This window comes from Amblyraja radiata, chromosome 1 (genome assembly GCF_010909765.2).
Source record: "Amblyraja radiata isolate CabotCenter1 chromosome 1, sAmbRad1.1.pri, whole genome shotgun sequence".
Classification (NCBI taxonomy): domain Eukaryota; kingdom Metazoa; phylum Chordata; class Chondrichthyes; order Rajiformes; family Rajidae; genus Amblyraja; species Amblyraja radiata.
In genome coordinates, this window is record NC_045956.1 from 78,689,163 (window position 1) to 78,710,627 (window position 21,465).

The following is a 21,465-nucleotide window of genomic DNA, read 5'->3' on the forward strand; positions in this document are numbered from 1 at the left end:
TTGGAAACAAATAAAAGTATCCTTGAAATTAAATAATTTATCAGTACTAACCCCACTATTGAACAACCCCGCATTCAAACCTTCTCACATCGACAACACATATCAACAATTAGTCGGATAGACTGGGGATTAGGAAAGTAGGGGATATGTATGAATTGGGCAAACTGTTATCATTTTAACAATTAAAATTAAAATTTAAATTGAAGGATAATCAATATTTTAAATATATACAGGTATGTGACTTTATGAAGAAATATACATAGATTTCAAACTATATTTTTAGACCCTTTAGAAGAAGCAATGAATATTAAGGCTGATTCACAAAAATTAATATCATACTTTTATAATAATACATTAAATAGAGAATCACCCTCAACAGAAGCACTAAGGGAAGATTGGGAACATGAGCTAATATTAAAGATCTTGAAGGATAGATGGGAAAAGTATTTGATGAATACACATAACTGTTCTATTAATGCAAACATAATTTAATTCAATTCAAATTATTACATAGACTATATTATTCAAAAACAAGGTTGAATAAATTTTATCCAAACGTCTCTCCCAGATGCGATAAATGTTTGTTTCAAAACGCTAATATAACACATTCATTTGTAGGATGTACAAAGTTGAATAAATTTTGGAGTGATATATTTGATATATTTACAAAGCTTTTCAAGTCAAGAATAGAACCCAAAATGGAATGGATTATATTTGGAATAATAGGAGAAGATACCAATTTAATAAAGACCAAAATGTTTTTTTTAATTATGGGTTAATAATTGGAAAGAAATTGATACTTAAATTTTGGAAAAATACAACCATACCAACTGTTAAAATGTGGATTAGGAATATGATGGACATAGCACGCCTTGAAGAAATGAGACTCCGACTAATAGATAAATATGACCAATTCTTAAGGAGTTGGTCTCCTTTCATCGACTTTTTGGAATCATGTGATGCAGCGGTACCGTAAGGATTGCTGATTTCAGTTCATGACGTGGATAGATCTACATCTCCGAATACAGATTTGAAAATTTCTCTTTTAAGGGGGCTTCTCTTCTATTTCTACTTTCCACTTTTTTTTTTTTTTTTTTTTTTTTTTAAATATACACACTTCACGTTTTTCTACTCTCTACCATCTATTTTTCCACTTTTCCCCTTTCTATTGTTTTCTTTTTCTTGTCTTGCCTACTTTCTCATAACATAAAACTAGAGGTTGTACATAGAATGGATTACGGTATGACATAGTTGGCACCTAAAATTAGGTTCCACTGTACTGTTTTGTACTGTATTAACTTCTAATAAAATAAACAAATAAAAAAAAAAAACAAAAAAAAAAACGAGTCAATTATTAATAAACCAAAAAAGTATCCATGAAGGCTTAACATATATCAAAAGCAAAAAGTCGGGGAATTGAACCCCGGTCTCCCGCATGACAGGCGGGGATACTAACCACTATACTAATGAGAAAAATAGCATGCACTATATATCCGCAATCAGAATTCTTCATCGACTCTTCCATCTTCACTTTCGCCTTCTAGAGGCAAGCATAACTTGATTATTAATCTTATTAAAACATTGTTTTTTGCTTAAAGTCGTACCGTGCGCACCAAACCCTTAACATCAGGCTTGATACCCAGTATATAGTCCAACGCTTTGATAGCATGAAACCTCTTCCTCCATGTCCGATCAACTCATGGATGTGTTATAACAACAATATTGAAGTGTGAAAATCCTTCGAGAGAATAACAGGATTTTTAACAATAAAGTTCACCGTTAGGTTTCATTTAATTTCTGGATCATTAGCAGAGATTTCAAATCTCAGCTCAAGCTTTGGCCATTCTCTGTCTGGCTTACAGAGAGACTCTAGTTCATTGATCCATTTCTTATCGCTTAAGAAGCGGTTCACTGTCAGTTCTCTAGAAACTTCATCCACAGGATTTTCATTTGTATTAATATATTTCAATTGTGAAACATTAGTAGCTCTCAATGCTCTTTCCATTGGCAGATTGTCTCTGTCCAAATCCAACTCTCTATTTTTTTTGGCTCTATCATCTAGTGAAATGCTTTCACAATTGTCGCTACTCCACGTGGAAAGCATGCATCCTCCCTTATTGCAGAGGGAAGTCAGATGGTTTACTGGTTGAATTGCTTCCTGCTCAGTAGACATAGATTTTAAGCAATCATCCATGTAGAAATTACAAAGAGATTATTACTTCATGAAATTTAGTATTCTCGCCAAACTTGCGTTTCAAAGTCTGGGTACGTTGCTCTGCCATACGCCGATTATTCGGCAGATTAACACTTTCTTGTTTGAAAGGTAGATCCAGACAATAGTGTCCGTCAATCTTTACTGAGTATTTCATAATATCTACAAACTTTAACTCTTCTCTAGACATTTCTTCAGATCCCATAGTGGTACTTTCATAAAAATCATGATTGTATTGCTTCATCAACAGCTTTTTAATTTATCAGTAGATATTTGATTAACAGCAATGGCAGGATAGTTCTTCTGATTACTGTTTTCGTGGTTCCTTTTCAAGGAGCCATAGATCAATGCTACCCAAAGTGGTGGTCCGCGGACCGGTACGCGGACCATCAGTTGCCGGTACGCGGCGAGTTTCCAGAAAAGAAAGAAAGGATAGCACCTTCAGAGATCATACTTTTGTTTAATTAAGAAAAGAGTCAAAACGTAGGAAATTTCTCTGTAATAATTATAATCAAAGCTCTCTCTCTCTCTCTCTCTCTCTCTTTTTTTTTTTTTTTTTTAAATTCCAAGACTTTATTCAACACATCAAATAATACAACAGATCACGTCATACACAAAACGAAATTACATTATACTAAGTGTCATTATAGTACAACATTACAATCATTATTCACAATACTCTCAACCCCTCGCGGTGACCAGCGCCCACGGAATACCTCCAAAGTCCCCGTGAACACCGCATGTTCCCTCTCCAGGGACACACGTGCACGGACGTAGGCCCGAAAGAGGGGCAAGCAGCCGACCCTTGCCTGACCATCCATCGCCTGCTGCCTGGACCCGCGTATGGCCATCTTGGCCAGGCCCAGGAGTAGACCGACAGGTAGGTCCCACCCTCCCACTTGGCTCTCCCCACAACCTGCCTTGTGTCCAAACACAAGAATCATAGGACTAAAATGTAACCAGAACTTTAGCAACAACCCCTTCAGATATTGATACAGGGGCAGTAGCCTCTCACACTCCATATAAATGTGGAACACGGTCTCTTCCTCGCCACAGAAAATACAGGCAGCGGACGAGTCCGTAAACCGACTCAAAAGTTTGTTACATGCCACCGCTCCGTGCAGCACTCTCCACCCCAGGTCCCCAATGTAAAGGGGGACAACTCCCTTGTAGAGGGACCCCCACTGGGGACCTTCCCCGCCTTCAGGTGGTAACACCGTCCGCCATGGAGTGTCAGGACGGGAGACGAAGGCAAGGAGGTGCAGAATGTGCAGGAACATTCTATACAGTGAGCGTCTCTTCGCGTCACGAAACGGAACGCTAATCATCTCCGAAAGGCGGCTCAGGTTGTGTGGAGCCGGTGCCCGAGATATGTCCCGGAAACCGAGGCCCGATGAGCAGATCTGACGGAGCGGGTAAGAGCTCATTCAAAACCACTCTAGGCTCGCGCCTCTCCTCGACACCCGCCATGATTTGGTGAGGACCGGCCACTCCCGCAGCCGCAACATCCCCCTCCCCTCGTGCAGCAACACGCTGGCTGAAAACAACCAGATTCCTCACTCTTAACACATCCCGGTAGAAAACAGGCAAGCCCCTTAGGGCGGGTCGACTGATGCCCGCCTCCGGGAGCCGCGAGACCCCCCTTAGACAACGACCCCGTCGGAAAAAATACGTGGCCAAAACGTGCCATCTGGGGGGGGTTCTCTATATACATATACCTCCTCAGAGTCCTGAGGCGGAGAGCCGCCACCTGGGTACGCACGCATACCAAGGACTGGCCACCCTCCTCTAACGGGAGACTCAGGACCGCTGCAGAAACCCAGTGCTTCCTATTTCCACAAAAGAAGTCCAACAGCTTCTTCTGTAAAGCATTTACAAAAATGGAAGGCGGGACAAGAGTAGCCAGCCGGTACCATAACATGGAGGCCACCAGCTGGTTTATGACCAACACCCTCCCCTGAAAAGAAAGAACTCCAAGCAGGCCTGACCAGCGCCCCAGCCTGGCAACCACTTTCGTCTCCAACTCCTGCCAGTTTGCCGGCCAAGCATCCTAAGTGGGACTCAGGTACACCCCCAGATAGAGGAGGTGCATGGTGCTCCATGCAAACATTACCATCTCCTCTGGCAGGGAGTCCAACTGCCACTGACCCACTAAAAGTCCAGAGCACTTGCTCCAATTAATCCTGGCAGAAGATGCAGCCGAGAATATCTTCTGGCAATCACGCATCCTCCGCAGGTCACCAGGATCTGTGAACATGAGGAGTACATCATCGGCATATGCCGAAAGAACCAACTCCACCCCCGGGCCCGGTAGGGCCAGGCCTGTCAACCTCCTCCGAAGAAGACACAGGAACGGCTCCACACAGACCGCGTACAACTGACCTGACATGGGGCACCCCTGACGGACCCCCCTCCCAAAATGAAAGGGAGCCAACAACGCACCATTAACCTTCACAAGGCACTCCACTGCAGCATACAAGAGGCGGACCCGGGCCACAAAATGCGGTCCAAATCCGAACGCTTGCAACGTCCCGAAAAGGTATTCATGCTCTACCCTATCAAAAGCCTTCTCCTGATCAAGAGACAGAAAAGCAGCTGACTGACCAGTTCCCTGTGCTAGATGAATCAGGTCCCTAACCAGGTGGATGTTATCCTGAATGGACCGACCAGGGACTGTGTAGGACTGGTCATAGTGAATCAACTGAGACAGCACGGAGCCCAGGCGATTTGCCATCGCCCGTGCAAAAGCTTTATACTCTGTGCATAGGAGAGAGACCGGGCGCCAGTTTTTCAACAAGCGGAGTTCCCCCTTCTTGGGCAGCAGGACAACAACTGCTCTACGCCACGAGAGGGGCATCTCCCCGGTCACCAGGCTCTCCCCCAGAACCAACATGTAATCACCCCCCAGGATACTCCAGAAAGCTCTTACAAACTCTACCGTCAGCCCATCCAGCCCGGGGGACTTACCCCTCCTGAGCTGATGCAATGCACGAGTCAACTCCTCCAAAGATAAAGGGCCATCAAGAATATCGGCCACCTCCCTATCCATAATCGGTAGACTCTCCCACAGGTCCTGCTGAGCTTCCCCACTGACTCCACCTGCGGTGAACAGGGATCCATAAAAGGACCTGACCAAGGCACTAATCCTCTCTGGATCCGTGACAGAGGAGCCATCATCTGCTAGCAGCTCCACGAGCTGTTTGCGGGCTCCCCGCCCTTTCTCCAGAGAGAAAAAGAAAGGCGAAGCTCGATCCAGATCGTGCAGCATCTGGACCCGCGCCCTCACATAAGCGCCTCGGGACCTCTCAAGTTGCAGGTTCCTCAAGGCTTCCTTCTTCTCATGAAACACACCCCATTCGCAAGATTCACCTCCAACCTGACCCAGGCGAGACTCTGCGTCCCTCAGCTCCCTCTCAAGCTTCTCAACCGCTGAGTCCCGCCGCCCGGTCGACCCCCACGTGTATTCCTTACAAAAAATACGGATGTGAGCTTTCCCCACATCCCACCACTGCCTAAGGGAAGAGAAGCACCTCTGCCTCTCTCTCCACCTCACCCAAAACCGACTGAATGACTCCCGGAAACACCGATCCTCCAGCAGCCGGTTATTAAAGTGCCAGTACGCAGACCCGGCCCGAGCGCACGCTGGATTAAAATCCGCACGCACCAGACAATGGTCCGAGCATGGCACCAGCTGCATTGAGGCCGCTGAGACACGGGAAACAAACGCTCGGGAGATATATATTCGATCAATGCGGGAACCTCCGCCCTCAGACCTCCGCGAAAAAGCAGTGGAGTCTGGGTTGAGGTCCCGCCACGCATCAACCAACTCAAAAGAATCAATCAACCCTCTCAGCTTCTTCGCTACAGCAGGGGCACACTGAGTACCAGAACTATCTCGCACCTCAAGTGTGCAGTTAAAGTCCCCCCCAAGGAAGACACACTCTCCCCGATCAATAGTGCTCAACAGAGCATTCACCTCCTGAAGTAGGCCGGCCTGCATCGTGCCGGAGCTTGGGGCATACACGTTAATGAAATGCAACGGCATGCCATCCAGGCTCACGGCCAGATGGAGCAAACGTCCTGGCACAACTTCTTGCACTTTTATAATATTGGGCAGGAAATTCTGAGCCTACAGAATGGCCACCCCACTCGAATTTGAGCTAAGATGACTCATATAGACCTCACCTTCCCACTCCAATCTCCAGGTGGGTTCATCACTGACAACAGTATGCGTCTCCTGCAGAAAACACACTGCAAATTTCCCCTCCCTAAGGACCGATAAAAGCTGGAATCTGCGAAAACTCGCTCTACTCCCGTTTAAATTTAGGGTAACTAACGTGAATGCACTGGTACATTAGTTTGAAATCCTCCCACTTCTCCTCCTGGGCTCTGTAGCCCTCTCTCTTAGGAACTCCAAAAAGCCCCTAAGCTGGCCCTGCTCAGAGCCTGGAAGACCACTATCCTCGCTGGCAAGGATAGCCTCGAGAGTTTCAACTAAGGCCGACAGATCAGCCCACCGTCTCTTAGCAGCCTCAAACTTTGTCTTGTTGGTTCGACTTGTTTTTAGAAATTCCAGCAACTCGCAGATAGCACTTGTATGAGACTCGTCCTTGGTTCCTGGGCTATCGGCCAAGTTTCTCGCACCTGACACAACACGCTCAGCATCACCAAGGTCATTTTCAGAAGTCGAAAGACCAGAGCTCTCTGGAATTTCGCTAACCCCTTCACACAAACTGGCCCCATCCCTCTCCCCCTCCTCCGACGTGTCACCACCCCCAGGATCAATGCCGGGGAAGGGTCCCGAAGCCCCTATCCGCATCACGCAGCCCACTGACTGGCTGGGCTCCTGCGCTCTATCCTCACCCTCCACATCTGGGCCTGGGGAAGAGAAAACAAGAGGCACCCCCAGGGTTTGTGGTAAACTGGCACCCCCAGAATCCGAAAGAAGGTCGCTGCCCGAAACAACTCCGACCTCCACAGCACCGAAAGCACCCCCTCCACTGGCAACACCCAGAGGCTCTCCACCAGTCTTTTTTCTCTCCCCTGCCAACTCAGCCGGCAGTACAATACACACCTCGGCACCTCCACTGGCTCCAATATTGAGCACTGATTGGTACACCATTCCCCCCGGCCCCCCTCCCTCGGGCTGACTCTGCTCATCCCCCGTCTCAGGGTCCACACTAACAGGGGAGCTTGTCCCACCCTCCTGCGTGCTAACACCCTTAGTAGGCCTCTGAAACGAGGGGACCTCCTCCGACCCAGAGGACTCACCCCCAGGGGAGCCAAGATCAACACACGATGAGATACCTCCCTCGGAGGGCCCCTGTGACGAAAGAACCTCCCCCCGCCCAGAGGACACCGCTCCAGAGGTGTCTACCCCGTCACCTGACCCTATGGTACCCTCGAGAGATCCCTGAAGCAGAGGCTCAACCTCCAACCCAGAAGACGTCATTTCCTGACCTCCACCCACATCGGTGGTGGAAGGACTGTAAAACTGCACCCCCCTTACTTTGGACTCACGTCTTTGCTCTTCCTCGCCAGGCCCAATCCTCCTTTTTGTCCCACTAGCATGCGGCGGTGTGGTGACCTCCATAAAGGAAGGGTCTTCCGCCTCCACACTACCTCCAGCCACTTTACCACCCGCACGTGTTACCTTCCCTACTCCCGTCAGAGCCACCTCAGCCCCTTGCTGGGCCACGGCAGTTTCACCCTGGGCCTCCCTGGAGCTGACAGGCACCCCTTGGGTGATCTCCGCACTCGGCAGTTGCACACCCACCTGCTTATGACTCGCTTGGGTAATCTTTTTCTGCTTATTCTTCTTCTTCTTCTGCTGCTCCCATTTCTCTCCACCCTCCCCCTGTGCCTCACCTTCAGCCACCCCCACATGTTCAGAATGTAGGGGGTGGGGGCCCTCGCTGCCCCGGGTCCCCAAGGCGGAAACTACAGACCCAGAAGGGCTATCCCGCTGCCCCGGTTCTCTCATTGGCTTCTCCTTCTGTTCTGTTTGCTCTGGTAGCTCTTCCTCTGTTTGTTCTGGTTCTTCCTCTTCTATTTGTTCTGGTAGTTCTTTATCTATTTGTTCCGGTTCTTCCCCTTCCCAATGCTCTGGTGGCTTCTTTACAGTGTGAAGTACTTCAGGATGATTCTGCTTGCATTTATAACAAATTATAGGGCTCTTCCAGTCTCTCACCATCCTAAACAGACCCCCTTCTGTTTCAAGAAATGCATCTTTTCTTCATATTCTTTCATCTTGAATCTTCGACACCATCTCATGGAGTGACCAACTTCATCACATAACAAACAAAATTCAATTTGTTTGCTCGTAGATACATCTCCTTTCATTTCATCTGTCGTTTCCACAGGTATTATAGTGGTAGCAAAACTACTTCTCTTAGGTTCTAATCTTTCTACTGTTTTGGTAAAGGTAGAACCTTCGTTAGTTGCAATTGGTTTATGATCTTCAATAGTCCCGTGGTGTGGCTCTAACATGTACCGTACTTGCTTGTCCAAGAATTTCACCAGGTCTAGTAGCCTGGCTACTCGCTTCTTCGTATCCAATATTCTGCCTGCTTTATCTCCCCACCTTTCTCTCAGTCTTCTGGGCAACTTGCCAATGATGACTAGTATTACTTGCAAGATTCATTTCCTCCATGTGACCGAGATTTTTAATCGAGCTGCAACAACCTCTAAGAAATATTGCATAATTACTCAATGCCTCCCCATCTTCTGGCTTAATTTCTTTCCAAGCATGGACTTTCTCCATGTATGTGTTAGCAATCCTCTGTTCATTACAAAAACGTTCTTTAAGTAACCTTCTCGCCTCTTTATAGCTTTGGCTGTCAGGCTTATTTTGACAACTTTCTGCAAGTACCTGAACATCTCAAGTCGTCAACATTATTTATTTTTATTTTTATTTTTAAATTATTTTTATTAGAAGCAATTGTACAAGAATAAAACATTCGGCATGTAAAATTATACAATTATTGTATAGCTTCAATTTCGACCTTTTAACCTGAAAATGATAGAAAACAAGAAAGAGCAAGAGAAGGAAAATGTGAAAAGTGAAAAGATAGGACCCCTAGACTACCAAAGTAGTGTGGCCAAAGAGTGAGTAAAGGTATAAGAGAGGAAAATGGAAAAAGGAAAAAAAGTGGAGATATACCTGCACCCATCCCCATCATCACCCCCTCACCCCACATCACCCAACCCATAGTTGGATTTAAATCCAAATTTGTGTTGCGCCATACTATCCTTGTAAGAATTTGGTAAAGGATGTCAGTCTTGAAAAATTGATCTGGTTTTTCTGCCAAATGTAGTGTTTCTGAAATGTTTGTAATCCACATCTTTACAGTAGGGACTGATGTGTGTTTCCAAAATTTAAGCATTAATTTTTTCGCCGTTATCAGGCCCTAATTAAGGAAACATCTTTGAAATAGTGTTAGCTCAGAACAGGCTTCTGACGTACATCGAGTAATCAATTCTGTGTCGGGGTCTAATTTTATTTTAAGTATTTTAGAAAAAATTTCAAAAATTCCCCTCCAGAAATTATGTAGCTTTATACAGGAGGCAAAAGAATAAGTTATGGTTGCTTCCTGAAGGAGACATTTATCACGAATAGGGGAGACATTTGGGAAGATCTTATTCAGTTTAGACTTTGAATAATAAAGTCTATATAGTATTTTAAATTGTATTAACAAATGCCTAACATTAAGAGAAAAGTTACGTATATATAGAAGGCTTTCCTCCCATATATTGTTTTAAATTGTTAGGCCCAATTAATCTTCCCAAGCTCGCCTAATTATTTCCGACGATGCGATTTGTATATTTAAAAGGGTATTATAAAGGTACGATAATAACTTATTTGAATCCGAGTTTCTATTCATGCATTCATCTAGTATGGCTGGAACCATATATTGACAGTCTTGGATATATGATTTCAGATAGTCTCGTATTTGAAGATATCTAAAGTGTTGGCTACCTTTCAGGTGATATTTCATCTGTAATTCTTGAAATGAGAGGATAGTCCCCATCTCATAAAGATCTCCCAGTTTTTTAATTCCTAATCTTTCCCAATGTGTGAACGCCTTGTCTAAAATAGACGGCTTAAAGGAGGGATTGTTGGCGATTGGTGAGAGAAGAGATAAATTTCTCAATTTAAGGGTTGACTTCACTTGTTTCCAGATTCGTATGGTACTATGGATAATCGAGTTTTTCTCATATACTAATTTCTTCAGATTTATTGGAGAGAAGAATCGCGCCTATATTAAAAGGCGAACAATCTTCTCTCTCCATTGTTAGCCAGTTTACCTGTTGGCATGTATTGTCCATCCAATAGATTAAGTTTTTAATATTCGTTGCCCGGTAATAGTACAAGGAATTAGGGAGAGCCAGTCCGCCAGTTTCTTTGGGTTTACATAAATGTCGTTTATGGATTCTGTGTGTTTTATAATCCCAAATAAAGGGACACGGGTCACGTGCAAAGGGACACGGGTCAAGTGCAAAGGGACAAGGGTCAAGTGCAAAGGGACAAGGGTCAAGTGCAAAGGGACAAGGGTCAGGTGCAAAAGGACACAGTCAAATGCAAAGGGACAAAAGTAAAATGAAAAAGGACATTGCCATCCAGAGGGCAACCCTAACTATTCAAGCTGCATTCGGGGGTATGAAGGTATGGAGAGAGATCCGGAACAAACAGAAGGCAGCAACGGCAATGTTGTGTATTTGGGTGCGTAGAACAGACTTGAAATAAGGCTCGGACATGGGAGTACACTAACAAGCTTCTTTATTCCAGTACGCCACCTTAAGTCTCCCACGTGCATACGTACTTGCACAAGACATCACAAATGCTTATTATATCACATACCTAACACTCCTCCCTCTTTAACTTGGAGGCAGGTAACACAATTTCTATTACATACCTAACACTCCTTCCCCTTAACTTGGAGGCAGGTAACACCATTTCTATTACATACACCGCACTCCTCCCCTTTTAACTCAATTTCACCTGCACGGTATATGCTCTTTACTCAACACATCATTGATTAATACACTGTTGCACAATTGTATTATTAGTCATCTTACAATACATCCTAAATGTAATGATATCTAGACATAGAAACATAGAAACATAGAAAGTAGGTGCGAGAGTAGACCACCAGGTCCGTCGAGCCCGCACCGCCATTCGCTCATGGCTGAACACTAAACAGACACACTTACCCACAAACAGTAGACACAAGACACAGAACACAAGACACTACCCTCCCCTTTATACCGCTATCACCCCTCTCCACCCCAAAAACCTCGTGATCTCCTGGGGGAGGCAAAAAACCGGATAAAAACCCAGGTCCAATTCGGGAAAAAAATCCGGGAAATTCCTCTCCGACCCCAATCTAGGCGATCGACACTTGTCCAGGAGATCACTCAGGTCTTACTATACTAACCATACCTAGGTCCATATCCCTGCCCTCTCCCCGTAGCCCCTTATCCCCTTGGCAGCTAAAAAACCATCTATTTTAGTCTTAAATATATTTAAAGTTTCTGCTTCCACTGCTCCCTGGGGCAGTGAATTCCATAAATTAACCACCCTCTGGGTGAAGAAGTTCTTCCTCATCTCAGTTTTAAAAGAGCCCCCCCTTATTCTGCAACTATGTCCCCTAGTTCTAGTTTCCCCGATCACAGTAGACCACAGTAATATACTCTTTACCTAAAATATAATTGATTAATAGTTGCAAAATGGCATTATTATTCATCTTACAATACATCCTCATAACTGTAATAATCCTATCTAAACCAGCACTTATAATTTTGTCATTCCACCCATTTTCCTTAAACCAAATACATTACCCCTTGCTTTATGTGTTATCATTTTCCGTTCCTTTATGTGTAAATTGCGAACACTTTCTTATTGCTCTAGCTCTGCCTGTATCTCTGCTTCTTCCCTTTTTGAATGTCCTAATCTAATTTGCAATTTTCTTCCTGTTCCTGATATTCTGCGTTTCATTTTCTAGTTCATGTATTTGCTATGTGGGATCTGACCCATGGCTACAAGTTTTTGTTTTCTAGTAGCTTCCTCTGTTGTTCAATTTCCATTCGCTGCGTATTTATCTGCTCTTGTGGTTTAATGAGATTCTGCAATGCATAACCTAATCTTATAATAGATTTATACTAATAACCAACATTTCAGGTTAATAGTCAACTAGAACATTTTAAACCATATTCCTGCTATGTACACAGATTTACTGTTAATAACAGTGACCAATACATTACATCCAAACAGTCCTGCTTTTACTGTGAAGGAATAATGAACATTAGCAACTTTACAAAATTTTGAGATTTTGAAAATCAAGTCTGTAATTTATCCCATCAGATAAAGCATTAAAAAAAAGTTTAATTTGACACCTAATTCACTTTCATATCTTCAATATTAAAAAGGTTATGGCCATTTTCATACTCGGAAATTAGCATCGACAGCGGAGCAGCGGGAGTCCACTTCGCAGCGAGCCAGCAGAGGCAACAGCAACGGCTGAGCCAGCGGCAGCAGCGGAGGTCCGGAGTAACCAATGCTTTTCCATTGACTTAACACAAAAGCTGTGATCGAGGACAGTCAAATGGCCATAACTTTCTTAAAAATTGAGAGAACTGAAATAAATTTTCAGTTATTATAGATTGAAGCATTCTGAAACAAATATGAAACCATCTTACTTAGATGACATGAAATTAAAGCATATAATTAGTTAGTTACCTAATTGTAGCTAATTACAAAATTCAATTACTAGATCTAAACACCTATCAATTTCTTAAGAATAGATTAACATTGTTAAATAGCCTAAGTGTCCAAATAACATTCACACAATAATTCACAATATAACATAATTTTTAAATCTCATTGTCATGGATTTATAGGCCAAATGGAAGGAATTTTATGTTTAACACCTGTAAATTAATGGGCATTTAAATCATCTAGCGAGTGTGTTTTTCTGGAACGGGATCATTTGGAACGTTGCGGTTTGCGGTGATATAGACCCCCACATCGGCATGAAAAATAATGCCGGTTCGTATGGGGACTAAATCACCGTTTCGCAACTTAAAATGTGAACTAAAGGCATCTTAAGGACCACTTTTATACATAAAATAAACGGCCTTCGTTTACCTGTCCCCTACCTGAAAACCGTCCCCGTTGTCGGAGTTGACGGATTTAGAAGCTGATTTTAAAATGACTCCAGCGCTGAACTAGTCGTGCGATCTAAAATAAATAAATACACAGAACGCCCGTCGGAACGATTCTTCAGCAAAAGGTTGCACTCCAACAAAATATAATCCAGGACAAGGTAAGAAAAAAACGCGTTTTAACCCCGCCCCCCCCTCAAAGGCACCAAAATCGCGCACACGGCCAGTGGCAGAATTGCAGCGCCGCTGAAGGTAAGTATTGTAACATACCTAATGCATTACATTCAACCAGTGTTTTTATTGTGAAGGATTCTGGGGCATCCTCGACCTCTCGGATTTTCCAGAGGTTCTCCTAAAGACACTGTTGCTTTTGCTGCTGGCCTCACCGGACCTCCGCTGCTGCTTTTGCTGGCTCCCCCAGGCCTCACCGTTACTTTTAACGCAGCTGGCCACTCCGGACCTACGCTGCTGCCGCTGGCTCAGCCATTGCTGTTGCCTCCGCTGGCTCGCTGCAAAGTGGACTCCCGCTGCTCCGCTGTCTTGCCTGCCGTCTCCCGTGGACGCCCTGCGGAAGGTAAGTCTCTGGCTCCCCGCTGCTCCGCCCGTCGAGGCTCCACAGCACGACCTCACTCTGCTGGTCGCTGGCTCCACGGCCCGCCTGGCTGCTGCTAGATCCGCTGCTCAGCTCCTCGCTGGCTCTCGTGGACACATTGCGGAAGGCGAGTCGCTGCTCGTTACTGCTGCTAGTCCCCGCTGCTCCAAGCGTCGGGACTGTGCCCCGCCATCGAGGCTGGCTAAACAATGTGACCACTTTTCTCTCGCGGTTGGCTTTCCCACTCGCGACAGGGCTTTCTCCCCCGACCTGGCTGACTCTGCTCCCGACCGGGCTTTCTCCCCCCACCAGGCTGACTGCTCCCGGCCGGGCTGAAGACTTGGCTTTCGTCAGTGGCTTCTCCGGACCTGTCCGTGTCCTACACGGTACTAGGCCCTCACCCGACGTCTGTGGCTGCTGCTTGGGCCTGGCTGGGAACTGCACAGCCCTAGAAAACATTCCAGGCAAGTTGACACCGTAGTTCCTAGCTTCCCGCTGCGCTCCGTGACCCTTACTGCCCGCTTGTCTTCCTTGTGCTCTTGCTTCCCGTTCCGACCTTTTTTTCCTTTGGCGCCAAATCTTTTTGCTTGGTGCTATTCCACTTTGTTTCCAAATACAACCTCTATTTTAACTTGTTTTCATTTTCTATTTGTTATTTTATCCTTGTCGTTAATTGTTGTGTATTTGGATGCTTAGAACAGACTTGAAATAAGGCTCGGACACGGGAATACACTAACAAGCTTCTTTATTCCAGGACGCCACCTTAAGTCTCCCACGCGCTTGCGTACTTGCACAAGACATCACATATGCTAATTATATCACATACCTAACAGGTAATACAAGCAGCATTTAGAAGGCACAGAGTATACCGTCCATACAGGGCAACGAGATTGGCAGCTATAATAGTACAAACCCATTATAGGGCACACCTTCAAATGGAAAGTGATCGCAAGACACATGAAGGTACACAGCAGTGTTGTGCTACTTCAGGCTGCCTACCGAGGAATGGTTGTTCGAAAGCAATTGCAATGCATGCACAAATCTGCCAAGGTCATACAGACTTATTATCAGATGCATAAACAGAAACTACGCTGGTCTGCCATAGTGGTACAGAAACTATACAGAGCTTGGCAGATAAGAGATGTCCACGTGAGACATTATAATAGCTTGAGAAAAGCAAGTTTGTATTCAGGCCTTCTACCGCAGGATTAAAGCCAGAGAATTGGTTGAGAAAATCAAGGCAGCACGCCTTATTTGTTCATTCTTAATGATGTGCATTACAAGAAAACATTTCTTGATACAAAAGGCAGCTATAGTCACTGCAAGCTTCTTCCGTTGTTACCGAGCAAGGGTATGCTATAGAGCTATGCAACAAGCAGTCATTTCGATCCAGAGATGGTACAAAGCATGCAAAATAGGTAATTCCCAGTTTAGAAACATAGAAAATAGGTGCAGGTGTAGGCCATTCGGCCCTTCGAGCCTGCACCGCCAATCAATGTGATCATGGCTGATCATCCAACTCAGTATCCTGTACCTGCCTTCTCTCCATACCCCCTGATCCATTTAGCCACAAGGGCCACATCTAACTCCCTCTTAAATATAGCCAATGAACTGGCCTCAACTACCGTCTGTGGCAGAGAATTCCAGAGATTCACCACTCTTGTGTGAAAAATGTTTTCCTCATCTCAGTCCTAAAAGATTTCCCCCTTATCCTTAAACTCTGACCCCCTTGTTCCGGTGGGCGGCGCGACTGCAGTCTGTGTATTTTTGTTATATTTTGTCCCGTTTTAATGTCGTTTTTATTAATTTTTGATAGGGGGGGGGGGGGGGTGTGTGTGTGTGTGTGTGTGTGTGTGTGTGTGTGTGTGTGTGTGTGTGTGTGTGTGTGTGTGTGTGGCGCGAAACTTTTAAAATCTTTCCCCTGCACGGAGAACCCGACCGTTTCCCTGTCGGGTCTCCGTTGTCGTTGGGGGCTGAGCGACGTGGAGCGGCCTCCAGCAGGAACGACCTAGGGCTCCAGTCACGGAACTGCGGAGCTACTCACCATCATGGAGCTGGCCGAGTCCGGAGCGGGTGGAGCTGTGGTGGCGCGCGGCTGCGACCCGACCCCCGGAGATTCGGAGGCTCCAACCGCAGGTCCGGTGGACAGAAATATCGGGAGCCCGCGGGTCCCTGCTGCGAGACCGCTTTTCGGGGCTTCCGCAATGGTGACTTCACCCACCCGAGTTGCGGGGTCGAGGAGTACCTGGAGCGTGGCCTGACATCGCCCGGCGTGGCTTCAACGGCTGCGGGACTTTGCAAGCGCCCGCCGGGGGCACCAACACCAAGTCCCGGAGCTTTCTCTGCTTCACTCCCCTGACCGGGCTGACTCTGCTCCCGAACGGGCTGAAGTGCTTGAGTGCTGTGTCCTGCTTCTTTCGCGCGGACCCACTCTTCGCTCGGGGCCGGACTTCCTTTTACGTCCGGGCTTTCCCCGCACTCGGCCGTCCCCTGCGACCAGGCTTCTCGGCTTATCTCCGCTTCTCTAGCGATTGGCTTGCTTTCACGACCGGGCTGACACTCCTTCCGGCCGGGCTCACCCTGTTTCATCGGTCTTGTTCGATGCCGGTAGTGGCTCCACTGTCCTGTTTGAACCTTCCTCTACTACTTCTCTTCCATGGAGGCTTGAGGCTTGCTCTCGTCTACTTTGTCACGAGGCTCATGCACGAGTTTCTGTTACATATATCACATTACAAAGACATCACAGACATCACAGCCTTGCATCACCCGGCGCGGCGTTAATGGCCGCGGGACAATTGCCATCGCCCGCCGGGGGCTTTGACTCTGACATCGGGAGGGGAATGGGGAGTGCAGGGAAGAGATACGTTTTTGCCTTCCATCACAGCGAGGAGGAGATGCGCTGTGATGAATGTCTGTGTAAATTGTGTTGCGTCGTGGGTCTTTTTTTCTTGTGTGTATGGCTGCAGAGACAACATTTCACTTGAGCCTCTATGAGGCACGTGACAAATAAATTGTATTGTATTGTATTGTTCTGGACTTCCCCAACATCGGGAACAATCTTCCTGCATCTAGCCTGTCCAACCCCTTAAGAATTTTGTACGTTTCTATAACCTCAATCTTCTAAATTCTAGCGAGTACAAGCCGACTTGTGCAATATCAGTCAACAAGGTATGCAACCATTAGCATTCAGGCTGCCTACAAGGGTATGGTGGTTAGGCAGTAGATTAAGCAAAAGAGGGCTACTGTAAAAGTTCAGTCAGTACTCCGTATGAGTTGGTATAGGAAAGACCCAAGACGACAAATAGATGCACAACAGAAAAGGCTTAAATGGTACAAAAGTCTTAAACGATATAGGAAAGACTTCCTCAAACTGAAATCTACAGCAATTGTAGAGCATACTTTAATCTTGTAAAAATTCCAGCATATCGCTTTAAACGTTAGAAAACTCCTCGTGCCTCAGTTACACTTCACATGGTCGAAGGGTAAACCTTCCTCATATAAGTCCGAACTGAAGTAAAAACTAAACTCCTGCGCAAGAAACCTAGCTCCAAACATGCCCTAGAATACGCAATAAATCCAGCCCACATAACGGGTAGTCTAAAATTTAAAGGCAAATGCCATAATTAATGACACAGAAAATAAGCCAAATGGCCACTACATACCCTAATAAAACATTAGCCAGTTATATACTGACAATTTATAACAGATTTGGATATTATTACACCAAGAGTACTCAATCATTCTTTTATTAAAATTCACAAACATATGGTGATACAATAGTAACAGTAAAGAGATGAATATCACTCACAACCCCTGGGCAATTTGCAGTTAGTTGGAGCTGTAGCTTGCTTCAAGTTTCTTATAATTTTAATAAATAAATAGTACTCAAACTGGTCTTTAGCTATTCACTCTGAACTGAAATTAGGATTCACAGATAATATGCATTTAACCTTATATTGGCAAGTTTATTTTCCCAGATTCCATCTTAAATTTTCTGTAGCATAATTGTTTTTAAATGTACATGCATTGCCTAGATTTTACACAGAATTACTAACAACCTTAACACGAGGTGGAACATTAAGGTACATACATGGAGTTGTTGGAGCTGATAAATTGTGCGATTTGTTTCCCCAGAAATGTGCACTTTGATTATTTTTACTGTACTTTTCAGCAATATGATAAAAGGTGGAGGATTATATACCTGAATTTGCAGAGGACACTAAAAAGGGCCTATGTAGACAACAGCAGGAATTTACAAGTGGAACTAAATTAAGTGAGCAATACATTGTCCAATAGTATGGTATTGAGAGTCACTCACTTGAAAAACTTTTCAAAATGGCAAGTATTAAGCAATCATGGAAGACCAACAAGATTTTGCTATCCATGTATTTTTAAAAAACCCACTGATTATCATGGGGGAAGAATGGCAAGTTTAAAAAGCAAGAGTAATAACATTTTGCTATTTATTCTCAGTAGGGCTAAAATACCAAAAATAAAGTTTCAATTGAATAAAAACTTTGCCAAACACTATCTGGCATACTTCTGAACACTGCATATTAGGAAGGGGACTTGAGATGGTATAGCGCAGACTCAATAGAAACAAGAAAAAGGATAGATTGTAGAAGTTAGTTTGTATATTCAAGAAAGAGGGTGATCGGATTTTACAAACAAGTTAAAGTAAATAAGGTGGTATTTCCCTTACTGGGTAAATCTAGAAAGAGGGTTTCACTTTGAATATACAGCCAGGTCATAAGCAAAACCAAAACCACACAAAAGGGAAGCAGCAAACTCAAAAGACTGTCTCATGTAAATCTACCAATAGCAAAATGCGTGCTGGAAAAAGGACAAAGGTTATGCAAAAGCAACTAAATGAACTAGACAAACAGAGCAGTTACAATCTAACCGAATGGCTATCGGATTCCTGTGCACATTCGCCTTTTGCTATGCAGGTCGTTTATGGAATTCTGTCCTCCAAATGTACAACAAACTTTAATTACTATTGGGCCAGAATTTCTCATGAACGCAAGCACTTTTTTATTGAAACTAGCCTTTAAAAAAATTAGTGCTTCTGGAAAAATTGCTACTGGTTTAAAAACAATGGATTTTGAGATAAGAATGCATGCTGCTGCAAATGCCAAAATGTCATGAACCCTTATTAAACAATCATGTACCCTTATGCAGAATAATTAAATTAGCTATATATATTCTAACATTTCTCTAGTACCGTAGATGTTGCAAGCAACTCGACTGGATATAATCCACAAGATAATTGGATTAAAAATCATACCTTTTGCTATTCAGGTTTCCTTCCAACAAGTATTGCATTGAGAAAGACTAGATTTCAAATGTAGTTAAAAAAAATCTAAAACTACTTGTTTTGTTGCACATTGTAAAATTTCTTTAAAAAGTGAATATGTCATCAGAAAAATTTCCCAACATTCTATGTACAAATTTGGCACTTACTATTCAGCACTAAAACAATCTATATATTGATATTGATTATATTAAAATGGAACAAGGACTCCAATTATAAAGTAACCATTTTTGAATTCTTAAAGCATTAAAAACTTTATTAGGTATTTTTCTGATAATCTGGAGAACATCTCAGGCAACAATTGTGCAGTACAGATTTCTAAAGCAAAAGAAATAACATGTACAATATACAGTAGCTGCACTTGCATCAATTTCAATCACACATTGATTATCTTGTCATTATACAGAAATATTCTTTAATTGGAGTTTTAGTCTCTTGATTCAGTACGTCAAATCTGGTCTTTAAACAAAAAAGGAAAAAAGCTGCATATAGGGGTTATATGAATACAAATAAGGCTGTTGCCTCTGGAATGTGAACGTACAAGATTAAGCTCCAGAGATTAGGTTAACAAGTGCTTTTCACGTGCATTTTTCTTTTGCTAAAGCTTTCCCAACACAGTATATCAGAGATAAGATTGTGATATGGGGCCCACAGGGCAAAAAAAGAAATATTCTGCTCAATACTACGTTTCTACAGCAGCAGCCCTAGTCCCTGAAATTCTAGGCCCCCTCCCCAAATACAATAACTTGTTCAGATGTAGGTGATGATCCACTGCTTTATACAGGCATCATGGGATGCTGTCACCAGAGTGTGTTCATCCAACCAAACAATGCAGCCGACATGATATAACCGATGAGTATCTATGGGGAGAAAACAAACGGCGATATAAAAATTTCACAGGGCTGAACAAGTCACTTATAAAACTAGGCTGTGGGCCGAGGAGCTTTATTCTACTGTTTCGTGACCCAAGTCACCAAACTACATGAAATTTTCACATATTGTGTAAAAGAATTATATAAATCACCCCTGAAACTCGTCATGAACAAGACTTGCATGTTTTTTTTATTAAATTAGAGAAAAAACTGAAAATTTTCGGGTAATTTTTAGTCAAATCAAAGCATGTTTAACATTGAGTTGTATGCCAGTTGGCCAATTACGCGCTTTGCTTCAGGCTAGCACACAAAATGGCTGAGGGTGCCTCTACAGATGCCTGTTTTACTGGAGATTACGATTTGTTGTTCTGTGGAATACATGTCGTGGAAACTTGCAGCAGGGTAATTGAATTTAGTGAGAAAAGCATTAAAAAGGCTGAAGCATGTGCTGCTAAGTGGATAGACGAGGAAGAAAGACTTGAAAGCAAAGTCGCTGCTGAGGTGCTGGAACACAAAGAAGACAGCCAGGAATCAACTAACTGAAAGGTAAGATCTAAAGTCTGAATTTATGAAAATCTATCTGTATGGACTTTAATTAATTTAATTGCACCCTTTTATAATGTGAATAAATTCATTCATTCATTCATTCATTCATTCATTCATGAAGTTGAGGGCCTAAACTACATGTATCTATAACACAGTCAATTAAACATTGTCACTAATGCCAGCTTGTTGTAGAGTAATAAGTCTTTAACAGCTAATCTCAGAGCTGCCTACGATAACTTACCGGGAAAAAGTGCTCCGGCCGTGGGGCCTAGTGACGTAATATAGTGAAGCCGCGGTCTCAATTAAGAAGCGGCCGATTCGCGAACACGGAGCCGCAGATCATCTCCGCGGACGGGGGGGGGGGGGGGGGGAGGCTGAACATTGTGCCGTCTGTAGCGGCCATTTCCAGGCCACGACCACGGGAGAAAAACGGAGGGATATTGATCGCACTTTATAGGCTTCCATTGCAGTCAGAAATGGTCAGAAATGCTTGATGTTTCTGTAGAAATGAATTGGTGATATGTGAACGAACTAGTTTTTCTATGGTAGTAACCTATTGTTATTCTCATTAGCATTCTTCTTGGTTTCTTGGTCCTCCAAAATATTCCAAATGGAATTTAAACTGGAGGTGGAATTTTATTAAGATTAATTAACATTATTATTAACAATTATTAATTAATTTATTAATTAACAACATTTATTAACATTAAGAAGAGGTTGAAATTTTATGAATTGAAGTCCATGCAGACTTAATGACTATGCGATT

General features: G+C 43.9%; 1 protein-coding gene across 1 annotated transcript in view; it reads right to left on the reverse strand.

The window, feature by feature from the left end:
- Positions 1–18,418: 18,418 nt before the first annotated feature.
- Positions 18,419–21,465, reverse strand: part of wdr1 (WD repeat domain 1) — a 66,262-nt gene continuing 63,215 nt past the window's right edge. The window contains 1 exon segment of the mRNA XM_033025465.1: positions 18,419–20,141. Coding sequence (XP_032881356.1) covers positions 20,032–20,141 — 110 coding nt within the window. The 3' untranslated portion in view covers positions 18,419–20,031.